Source organism: Halyomorpha halys, unplaced genomic scaffold, assembly GCF_000696795.3.
Source record: "Halyomorpha halys isolate HHAL.00 unplaced genomic scaffold, Hhal_1.1 Scaffold374.1, whole genome shotgun sequence".
NCBI lineage: Eukaryota > Metazoa > Arthropoda > Insecta > Hemiptera > Pentatomidae > Halyomorpha > Halyomorpha halys.
The window spans coordinates 22621-34947 of NW_027112597.1; the positions used below are offsets into that span (position 1 = coordinate 22621).

Below are 12327 nucleotides of genomic sequence, written 5' to 3' on the forward strand. Positions count from 1 at the left end.
TATATATATACAATCGGTCAGCTGTTCTCGATCAGCTGATATGGACCTGTCAGCTGACAGTCCGTAACTTATATATATATAAAACAATCTAATCTAATTTCATACAATTTTTAGATCTGGCATAGCATTTTACAGATAATTAATAAATTAATTAACTGAATATTTCCGTTATAAAAGTCATAACCTCTATTTATAATTAAGTATCAATTTATTTTCTGAAATATTTCACTCTAGATATATAATGAACAAATAAATGTAGAAGAAATAAGACATTCAGATTATGTCGAAATGTTTATTAAAAAAACTTCAACAACAAGAACATACATTAAAAATGATCAACAGTAAAAGTAACAACGCTTGAAAGACTGAATTATATACATTAAACAATGTTTCATTAATCTAAGAATATAATATTTGAACTAGAAATTACAAATTAAATAACACGTTGAACTAGTAATTAACAAGAGAAAAATTGTTTTCCCATATATTAATAAAAAAATAAATGTGGAATCAATATTTCGGAGGTAAGACTGGAGAGGATCCTTCACCAACGGAGCCCGCCGAGTATCCGTTGAAGCCACTCCCGTACACCTTCTGGTCTGGGAAGGGTATGTTGGCATAGGGGCCACCACCGACGATACCGTGGCCAGGGGCGAAGCGTGGGCCAGCGGCGAATCCAGAGCTCACTCCATATCCAGCTGAAACAAATTATTCATAATATAAATGTAAGTTGAAATAGGAAATGAGGCGATTTAAATTGTGTGTAATTTATTAAATCACACTTACGAAGAGGCTGAGAATCGACAGGTACTGGTACGGTTTTAACAACGGTAACTGGATGTGGAACTGGAACGAAAACTTTTCTTATAACAGGCACGGGAACAGGTGATGGGACTGGAACGGGAACCGGCCGGGAAACTGGTACTGTAACTACTTGCGGTACTGGCACTGGAACTGGCCTGTCAACTGTTACTGGATAAGGCCGATCTACTGGAACAGCGACTGCTCGGTTCACTGTAACAGGAACTAATCTCTCGACTGGAACTGGTACCGGTTGTGATACCGGAACCGCTACTGGACGATCCACGGGAACTGCGACCGCCTGAGGTGTTGGAAGTGTCAATCCAGAATTTAAGCCAATTCCAGAGGTGAGGCCTGTTGCAGTAGGCAAACTGATTCCAGAAGGAATGATAGTTCCAGAAGTGAGATCAGTCCCGGAAGAAATACTGATTCCTGAAATGGAACCGCTTCCAGTTGAGAGGTTGATTCCCGAAGCTAAACCACCAGTCAACAAATTTGTTGCTGCAGGAAGGCTTGGGAGAGAAGAGATTCCTGTTCCTGTGGCAAGGCCGATTCCAGGTGAAACGCCAATGGTTGAAGATAAACTATTCGCTGAAAGTTGAATACCATTCGTGAGTGCAGTTCCAGAAGACAAAACATTGGAAGGAAGATTTATTCCAGAACTGAGATCCACTCCGGGCGTAAGACTTATTCCCGCAGCAATTCCACCTCCAGATCCATATCCTAAATCTTGCACACCTCCCAAGATTCCTCTCTTTTCAGGTTTTTTCTTCTCTTCAGCCCCTACTACTAAAAAGTAGGTAACAAGGAGGTAGGTAGTAAGTGAAAACTGTAATAAAAAATTGTTTATTAAAAGTTTATTTTTGAGATAGTCATAGTTCATTAAGATAAAGTTTTTTTTTTCTATTAACGATAAATGTCTATAATTTACCAGTTTATTTATTTATTTTTTTTTTTACTGATAAGTATATAAATATATGTTTCATTCATAAATAAATGTGCATATTTCTCATGCATCACAACTATGAAAATTGTAAAGATCACAAATGAAATGCTGTACCATCATATAGTAAAACCAATATATGCTTGATGATATTTCGTAATGATAATCAGTAATAATTTAATTGCAAAGGAGAAAATTTCCAACTGATAGTGTCGACAGTAATTAACCATTTAAGTTCCAATCTTAATCCGACTAATTGGGAAAAAATATGATTAAGCTCTACTTACTAATTTATTCATTCTAAAACAAGTCTAATGCCTCCAAGGAAGTTGCCCGTAGGACTGATACTGTCTAGAAAATTATTCCGTTCTTTATATATGTAAGCGGTAAGTCCTATCGGAACAGTACGCGCCCCACCAGCAAGTTCTTTGACAGTTACATAAATATATAGGTCCAAATGAGAAAATTACGTAAAATACAAGCAATCAATTAAATGTTTATTTACAAGGAAATATAAGACTAATTTCTATCAACATACTATATGGAGAAAAAAATCTATTTTCATAACAGCCTCATTAAGTTCTCTAAAAAATATATTATAATGAATAATATATTTTTAGTTTCCATTGATTTATTTAAAAGTTTAATATAAAACTTTATGTAAAAACATGCCGATATATTTGTATCAAAAGTATTAATTTATGATATATTATGTAAAGCATAACAGTTGTGCCGTAATTTTCTCAAACACTAAAAAAACTTATTTAGTTTTTAACAAAAAGTTATTTGTTTTTATATATTTCTTACTTGATAAAAGAATATAGCGAATTTCAATGCTATTCAGTGTTTATTTAGACATTCATCGATTATTGGTATTTATTTTAATAACATTTATGATATAATGTGAATGGTTTTTCCGATCAGAATGTCAGAATTACACAATAATGAAAACAAAATAAAAGTAATTAAAAATAATTTTGGGCCAAAAATTATAATTTTTGATTCGAGTATCATTATTTGAGCCATCGGGATCGCAACTTCATCAGTATTTTGTTTTAATTTTGATAAAAAGACATGCTCCTAACAGTGTAATAATTTCTATCCACATGCGATCAAGTTGCTCGAATCAACTAATAATAGTTGCTGAAAATGATTTTTTTTAAGGTATCATTCGCTTATGGTTCATTATTGTCTTAGTTTCCGAAAGACAAGAGACGAATACTTTTTTATTCAAAGTTTTTATTCGATTGTCGAAAGACGAATGAATTTTTATTGGAATAGGAATTGGAAAAAATACGACTAAACAATCGGAATACTTATTCAATCGAATAAAAAATTAGTCAAATACAAAATTAGTCGAATAAATATTATTCAAATAACAATTTGATTTTTTTTTTTTTTTTAGCTCACTTATTTTTTTACCATCTTCAATTTCTAATGTATGAAGGTCCCATTTCATATATTTAGAGAAAATGCTATCGATTGTAACATCGCCTATAGATTTATTTTAACTTTCTTGATTTCTAACATGTTCCGGTCCTTTTATACGTTTTGAGGAATGCAGAATATGAAAATGATATCGATTTTAAGATCGCGTTTATTTTTTTTTTTCCTTTTCTGATTTCTAACATGTTAGGGTCCCTTTATACGTTTAGATGAATGCAGAATGTGAAAATGATATCGATTTATATGAACTTTTCTGATTTCTAATATTTTATGATCGCGTATCGATTTAAGTATCGCGCATCCATTTAATTTAACTTTCTTGTTCCCGAACATCTTAGGGTCCCTTTGTATGTTTTGTGATGTGTAGAATATGAAAATACTATCGATTTTAAGATCGCATAATTGATATATATGAACTTTTCTGATTTCTAACATGTTAGGGTCTCTTTATAAGTTTCAATATATACCAAAAATGAAAATACTATTGATTTTATGATAGCGTATCGATTTAATTATCGCGTATCGATTAATTTTAACTTTCTTGATCCCGAACATGCTTAGGTCCCTTTATATGTTTTCAGATATGTAGAATATGAAAATAATATCGATTTTAGCATCGCGCATCGATTTATTTTCCCAAGATAAGAGATCAGAAAAGTTAAAATAAATCGATACGCGATCTTGGAAACACCAAAATCGGGACCATAGTCTACAGGAGGTTGTGTGCCAATAAAGGAAAGGAACTGCAGAGATATGAGGGTCCATTCAGGGTGGTTGTGATAATGGAACATAATGCTGTCACAATTGAGAGCTAGATCTGTTTTTACAGATACAACACTAGCGTGGGCCTAAAAAAAAAAAAAGGAGGACAGTACATATTGAACAGCTAAAAATCCCGAATTCAGGATGGTGGAGGGCCCTTATTACCAATGAAGTATAAGATTGTACAAAATGTATTTTTTTGTTTTGTTTAGTTGTTGTTTTTTTTATTATCACTATTGATTCATGAAAATGTGTTATAAACACTAGAAAAATCAATTTTTGTACTACTAAATTTTTCTGATACTCTTTAATCATGTATATTTTATTTTATTTCTTTTTGTTTGTAAAGCGGAGGTATAAGTTTTACTTTTACTCTTGTTTTAAATAGTTTTTCTTGATTGTTTTTTTTCATGTGATTTTATTGTATAAGATAGGTTTTTGGAGGAATGTTTGTCTAATGTTTATTGTCCATAGGTTATTGTAAATAGTTTTTTCTTATCTAATTTATTTTTATATTTGTAATTGTACTGTGTAATGTAACTTTACGAGGACTGTTCGTAAACTGGTCGAGGGGAGGGGGTTATGGTCTGAGAGAGGTGTCAGCTAACAAAGGCCGTCAGGTGGTTGAATCGATCAGCTGATCGAACATATAAATGTCGAGGTGCCGAATACTATAAAAGTCGGTCTTGTTTACGCATTGAGAGAGTATTCTTCCGATATCCTTTTCCCTTTTTATTAGTTTTCTTCGCCAACACGTAACGTATATATATGTATATATAAGTTATCTTTTACTGAAGTAAGAAACTAAAAATAATAAGAGAGAGAGGAGTGCGAAATGAAACGCTTGAAGTGCTCTCAAAGACTGATCTATTTGCGGAGCCTGTCCGTCTATATAATTTAATTGCAAAGGAGAAAATTTCCAACTGATAGTGTCGACAGTAATTAACCATTTAAGTTCCAATCTTAATCCGACTAATTGGGAAAAAATATGATTAAGCTCTACTTACTAATTTATTCATTCTAAAACAAGTCTAATGCCTCCAAAGGAGTTGCCCGTAGGACTGATACTGTCTAGAAAATTATTCCGTTCTTTATATATGTAAGCGGTAAGTCCTATCGGAACAGTACGCGCCCCACCAGCAAGTTCTTTGACAGTTACATAAATATATAGGCCCAAATGAGAAAATTACGTAAAATACATGAAATCGATTAAATGTTTATTTACAAGGAAATATAAGATAATTTCTATCAACGTACTATATGGAGTAAAAAATCTATTTTAATAACTGCAGCATTAAGTTCTCTAAGAAACTAAATTATAATGATATTATTCATTCATATTATATTCATTCATAATTCATAATTCATATTATTCAAAAACTTTATCCACATTCTGTTTGCTATCCTGCTCCACAATATTTATTACAGTGGTCTACATAAAAAAGATGGATTTGATAATTTTGGCTGAACATTATGTTTTTTGGTTAACTTAAACCAAAAATTAACTCCGTTCTCAGTGCATATAGATTTGTCGCAAGTTTATGATATGAAATAACAATCTGTAGCTAGAAGAAAACCTTTCAAAGGACCAGGAGTACATAATCGACCAACATAATATTTTTATTTTATAGAAAGGACGTTAAATATCACAACTAGATTTGTGTCGTTTGGGATATTTAACAACAGTACCAGCACATTTTAAATAATGCTCGAGTGATTAAAGTTTCATTTGATCTAGGAAATTACGAACAAAAATATCTTTCCTCAGTGAGTGAGAAAAAATCAGTTAGTTATGTGAGACTGTGCTAACACAAATCTCCGACAGGTTGAGTGCCACACAACGGGCTATGAATAATTTTCTTAATTTTTGGGCTATTATTCAAGTAAAGCAGTGATATGTTGAATTTACGAAAATTCTGTACGTTATGGAATAAATAGAGTTTTTCGGAACACAACATACTAAATAATATAAAGTCTAGCCAACATTATCAAATTAAACTTCTAATGGTAGATGTATTATGTTGTAGATTTTAGGATTTCATAATACATCGCGGGAGGACTTAGACCTCCATGGTGTCGCTCATATAATACTAATAATATGTACTTCTCAAAAGGGTCATTCGTTCATTTTTTTTTTAAATAGGTTTTTTGAATATTTAGATTTTTCCTAAAATCAGGAAAATCTATAATTTTCAACCTGAAATAATAATATGACAAGCTACTTAAAACATAAGTGTTGGAGGGATCATAGCAGGAATAAGAATATTGGAAAAAGCAGCTGAAGATGACGAAGTCTGAAAATATGATGATGTCTGAGAAGATGAAAAAGTCTGAGAAAATAACAAAGTCTGAGAAGATAGAGAAGGAACGTGGAAAGTTAAAGTTCAACCCAAAGATGCAGACGGCACGAAGTAATACTGATTAGACAACGAATTGGACACACTCGACTAACCCATGAATACTAACTGTCAGCAATATGTAGACAGTGTAACGTACCATTAACTGTTGAACAAATACTGACAGACTGCAGGTATTTGATAAGACACCGGATTACCATATCATTACCAACTTTATTAAACCATAATAGCCCTCACATTCCGAATATATTTGATTACGTTCAAAAAACAAATATGTACGAATAAATATAAATAGTTTAATTTATTTATTTTTCTTCATTTTTATCAAATTTTAATTTATCGCATAAATTTATTTCATTTACCGTTATCGAATAAAAATATGTATATATTTTTTTCTATTCCTGTTATCTTTCAATTTTATTTTATTTATAAATATTCCTGATTATGAACTATTGTTATTAAATCAGTCTATCTAGGATAGATGTGATGATATTAGGAATGTTCTCCAGAGGTCAGTGAGTATGCATAGGCAAAGATCACCTTCCCTGTGGATAGTTTCATATTTTATTAATAACTATGAGTTCCGGTGACGTGTGGGTGACACTATAGGAATTTAATTTGCCAAATTAAATTTATAAAATGTTAATTTCTCGTAATTCTGAAAATATGTTTGGTTTATGAAATACTATTAGATGTACAAATGTCTATTTCTCGGATAGAGCTCATATTTCGGAAAATTGCTCTATCTTAAATAATGTGCTATTATGTTTTTAGTGGTATTGCTAGGTTTAAGAATATGGAGCTCAAAATGAAAAATGAGCTAAAAGTTTAACTTCAGAGGTCGTGCGTCATTAAAGTAATAAAAAATTGGGACGCAGTAGCTTTACTTTTTCTCCTCTTAGGCTACTGGACTTATGATTTGTGGGCAAGAAGACCACCAAGAATATCTATCCTCTGCTTTTTTTTTTTTTTTTTAAACGACGGTATCATCTGCGATTTAACTTTCACAAGTGATCGCACTTGATGAGAGCGAAATCAACTATCTAACACAGGTTAGATAGGAAGATTTTGCTAAACATTTATACAAAACCACGACAACACTAATCCCCAACTTTCCTAAAAAAAATGGAGCCATTTTAGAATTGTAGGTGTACTGAGTATTATATACGTCTGGAAAACAGCACCCTGTATGGAAGGAAAATTATTATAATCATTTCACAACAAGGTCCTAAGAATCGTGGTAGATTTCCTGGTCAGTAAGGAACAGCCAATAAAACAGGAAAACACATTTTAGCACGCGTGAGGGAAAGTAGTATATTAAATGTTATGAAATTGATACTTGCTATGTTTTTTGTTAAACACCAAATTTGGACCTAATCGAGCAGGCCATTATGATAATTTGTTTTTGCAGAGAAAAGTACGTTTACATATGAGAAATTTCTGTTTCCGAGGACGTAATATTTTTTTAATTCATCTATGAATAAAAAGCTTCCTTACCTTCAGTTATAAGGAAGTAAATATATTATAACCAATAGAAATGGAAATTACCTATTTTCATAATACTAACAATTATTACGAAGCAGGTGCAAATACACAAAATAGTTCATTTCGTATATTTTCATATTTAGTATTAACTATTATTTAATTTAGTTATGGAAATAAAAATAGGAAGTGATAGATTAGAAAACTGGATTGAAGGAATTGACAATATTTTTATGAATTTCTTTGTAAATATGTAGGGAATTCCATGATATTGACCTATAGTTCCAACACACCAAAGGTGATATTGGTCTTGGACCCACAGCAATAATAAATAACTTAATAGTGCAAACAAGTCTTCCCTCCAAACGCAATTCATTTACTGCTGAGCTGACAGCAATTTACCTGTGGTTAGGGGGCCTATTACAGAATAAACAAATATAATGTCTTACAATTCAAAATTATATGAGTTCGTTGTCAGTATTGAAAAACGTATATACGACACATCCTATCGCAGTATTCATATTTCAAATTATTTTAAAAATAAATTGGATTGGCCGTGATGTGTTGTTTATCTGGATACGAGGATACCCCGGGCAATAGTAAAGTTGACAAAGCGACAAAAGCTGCTTCATTGATCTCGCCATCTGACTGCTTACATTGACCCCCCCCCCCCCTCCCAACGACATTTATCCTTTGATGAAAATACAAATATTTCATAAATGGCAGACAACTTGGACCGACACTCAGTACTTCCATGGAAAACATCAATCCAAAGCTGTAAACTTTGGATACACTCGACTAACCCAAGAATACTTTCTGTTAGAACATCATCTAGCCAGTGTAACGTATCAATAACTGTTTAACACATACTGACAGACTGCAGGCATTTGATATACAGCGGATTGCCATATGAGGCCTTAATAAGAGCCATTGGCAACTATATGTATATATATAACTATATATATATAACAAACCTTATTTATTATATCAATTAATGCCACTTACTTTTATGGAATATTTTTTTCTTTTCTTTTCAATTTCATTCTATTTATTTTTCCTTCCTTAATATTAACTATTGTTATAATATCAGCTAATATCTTCTAATATAGATATTGGGAATGCTTCCAAGAGGAAAGCTCATTCAGTATGTATAGGCAAACATCATCATAGCTGTGGATTCTTTCATATCATATTAATAAAATCAGATGAAAAATAATCCAAAATTTTCTTGTATTTATCTTTCTTCTATTGTTTTTCTCCGTGTAAACATGCCTCAAACTTTTGTTCCTAAATTGCTTATTCTCGAAGTGTAAACGTAAGTATAGTTGTATAGTTCTTCAAATTCTAGTAAAAGTAAATATCAGTTTTAATTATTAATCTTTTTCTAAATCGAAGTTTCTGAAACATTGTGAATTATTTTCTCTAGTAAACCTGCTCGTATCCATGCTCCTCCGATACTTTTTTATATATCTGACTGTCAATTCTCTACATCCTTTAAATATCATTAATATTTTATATATATATATATATTTAGGTAGTATATTATCATTTCATCTCTCCTAAATTAGATTTCTTTACATACTACCTTACCATCCTTCGAACACAAGTTTTGAATTACAGTATAAAATAAAATAAAAACTATTGACCTATGCAAGGGGGATTCTAGGTCAGTCAATGTTTATTGATTATGTTTAGCCTAAAAGGCTAAATGTTGCAATTTGAATCGAAATAGATCTTAATGTAATTTATTTTATTTTTTTAATGATTAGAGTGTATTTACCACTATTTTTTAAATTTAAATTACTATATAGTTTTTGTTTTTTTGTAAGAAGCAAAGACTTACAGTATAATCGCATTTTTATACCTTTATTGCACTGTAAAGACCTTTTTAGATGATTTCTTTTGAATCTTTCTTCTTAGGTATGCGAATCTTACTTTAAAAATTTAACCAGGATGCCGAGTCTTACCTCTATCTGTTTATAAATAATCAGAGATGTTACAAGGCCTATTTGGGGGATTTACAGATCTGAGATCAAAGGAGGAAACCTATAGTTTTTGGGAATTTAGATATCCTTTCAGGAGTTAATTTTTTTATGTTGATACATTGAAATCCTTAATATTGAAGAGTTAAATAATACAAAGTGTATACTTTGAATAGCTGTTCTATCATGTATACTGGGATCATCTGAGTTTAATAAAGTTCAAAACACTGTAGGCTATTTTTGTTTTTTCATTTTGTTAAATAAAGTTCCAAATTATTATAAATTTCTAATAGGTATATATGAATTACATATCTTGAAGATGTAATATAATTGTTGTTCAAAATGTTTTCCTATTTATTTTTCAAATCGGAACTAGATGTAGTCTACTCTCTTAATATCTGACTTCACTGCTGAAAATTCTTGTCAGTTGGTCTAGGATGTACTGAGGCTGTAGTACGCCTATTTTTGGTTAAAATGTATGTATATATTTTATAAGTTTGAATTTTGGAGGTAATGTATTACAGTGACTTCATAATGACACCTTTGCTATCAGCAGATTGTATCAATTTCAGTGGTATAACGTTATGATGATTAATTAATGAATAATGTACTAGGAAAATTAAATTATAAACACGCTTTAGATAAAACATAGAAAAAACAAATTTATTCACATATAACACTTAAAATGAGAAATAACAATTCCAGTCTTCATTTTATAAGGATGAGATCACGGCACATCAAATCTGAAAAAAAAAATTAAAATTTTAATAAAAATTCTAAAACTAATATAATGAATTTCGCATACACAAATATTTACCTGTTGAATTTTATTAACGCCCAAGAGCAGCAATTTTGGCTGAAAGAAGTGACCTTCCAGATCCCGATCCAATTGAGACTCCTGCACCAGATACACCTACAGTTAATACAAAGGATTTTGTTATTATATATTTTTAATTGAACATTAATTAATGTTGGTTTTAATAAATGACTTTACCTACTGGAGCAACACCAACAGGGAGTAAGATAGCATTTACAACAGGTACAGGTAGTGGGACAGGATTGGCTAGCTTAGTGAGGACTGGAACCGAAGATGGGAAAGCCACTGATCCCAGTACTTGTGATAATGGAGAGATGGATGGCTGTTGTACTGTAACTGCTACTGGCCTGTCACCGGTTACAGAATTTTTCTGAGAAATGGGGCTGTATATTGGGCGGTCTATTTGAGATGAAATCCCTTGTGCAGTTTTTAAATCTATTCCAGAACTAACACCAGTTCTGTAAGGTAATGTAGATCTTGTATACTGATCAATTTCTGGTATGTATTTTGCACCAGCATAGAGGCTATTTTCAGAACGTAGTGGTTCTCTTGAATAAAGGCTTGTTTCAGTTGAACTAACCGTTCTGGAAGTATGTTTTGTTCCTGTCGAAATACCCGTTCCAGAAGCTGTATTAGTTTCATCAGAGTTAACACCTGTTCCAGATGTTGGATTAATCCCAAAAGTCTGGCTGTTATGTGAAGATATACCAGCTCCGAATCCTTGTTGTTCTCCTGTAGGAAGATCCTCTGCCGGAGAAGGCGTTGGTCCTAAATACTGGCTGGTTCCTGAGTTGATTGCTGCTCTATTATTATTGTGTTGATGTATGGAAAACCCTTCTTCACTCTTCAACCCTGTTCTAGAGTTTAGTTTATACCCATACGGAGGTGTAGTACCTGAAGTAAACAATGTTCCTGTTGTACTGTCGGATCCAGAAGCTAATTTAGTTCCAGAAGGTTCGCGGATTACAGAAGTAAGATCAGTCTTAGGTGTTGTGTTGATTGTATAAGGAAGGTTTATTCTGGAAGACTGACTGTTAACAGAAGATCTGTTAATTTCAGATTCTGTTCCTACTACAGGTGTATAACCTGTCCCAGAAGGAACTGCCCTTTCTAAAGACTGACTGATTCCAGGTGTAATGACTGCACCGGAATAGATACTATTTCCATAAGGAAGTATGGCTGTTGATAGTTTTGTTTCTGGATAACTACCTAGTCCTGAAATAGTTGATGTTACTGGAGAAAAAATAGTACCGGAAGAAAGGCTTGGTTGAGGTGTCAAATTAATTCCAGTAAGAAAAACTTTTGTAGAAGCTGCATTAGTTCCGGGTGAAAGACCTGATCCGTAGTGTAGGTTGTTGACAGAAGTTGCACCAAATCCAGGAGCTGCTACCACTCCAGCAGTATGACCAGTTCCAGAAAGAAGGTTAATTCCGGAAGATGATCCTGGGAAGAAGCCAGTATGATATAAGATATTCCTACGTTCTGGAGCTTTCCTATATCCTACTGCATTCGCCAATGACCAGGTAAACAAAAGATTGATGATGTACATAGACTAAAAAAAAAAAAAAAAGTATATATCAGTACTACAAAAGATTAGTCTTATAACGAAAATGCCTGATTCCATACAAAATAAAAGTATCGATTGAAAATTTGTGACCATTTAATATGTACTAAATTATTATAAACATAAATTATGATCTATTTGAGATTAATTCATAGTTCACAAATTAATTTATA

General features: G+C 32.1%; 2 protein-coding genes across 2 annotated transcripts in view; both read right to left on the minus strand.

Annotated features, from left to right (window-relative positions):
• Window positions 1–338: 338 nt before the first annotated feature.
• The window catches only part of LOC106681911 (calphotin), a 19659-nt gene continuing 7670 nt past the window's right edge, over window positions 339–12327 (minus strand). The window contains exons 3-5 of the mRNA XM_067050390.1: window positions 8498–8646; window positions 787–1630; window positions 339–698 (exon numbers count right to left, since the gene is read on the minus strand). Of these exons, the coding sequence (XP_066906491.1) occupies window positions 511–698; window positions 787–1630; window positions 8498–8646 (1181 nt within the window). The 3' untranslated portion in view covers window positions 339–510. The remainder of the gene's footprint in view (window positions 699–786; window positions 1631–8497; window positions 8647–12327) is intronic.
• LOC106681907 (putative per-hexamer repeat protein 5) overlaps window positions 10410–12327 on the minus strand; it is a 3074-nt gene continuing 1156 nt past the window's right edge. Inside the window, exons 2-4 of the mRNA XM_067050383.1 lie at window positions 10768–12142; window positions 10591–10686; window positions 10410–10516 (exon numbers count right to left, since the gene is read on the minus strand). Coding sequence (XP_066906484.1) covers window positions 10604–10686; window positions 10768–12142 — 1458 coding nt within the window. The 3' untranslated portion in view covers window positions 10410–10516; window positions 10591–10603. The remainder of the gene's footprint in view (window positions 10517–10590; window positions 10687–10767; window positions 12143–12327) is intronic.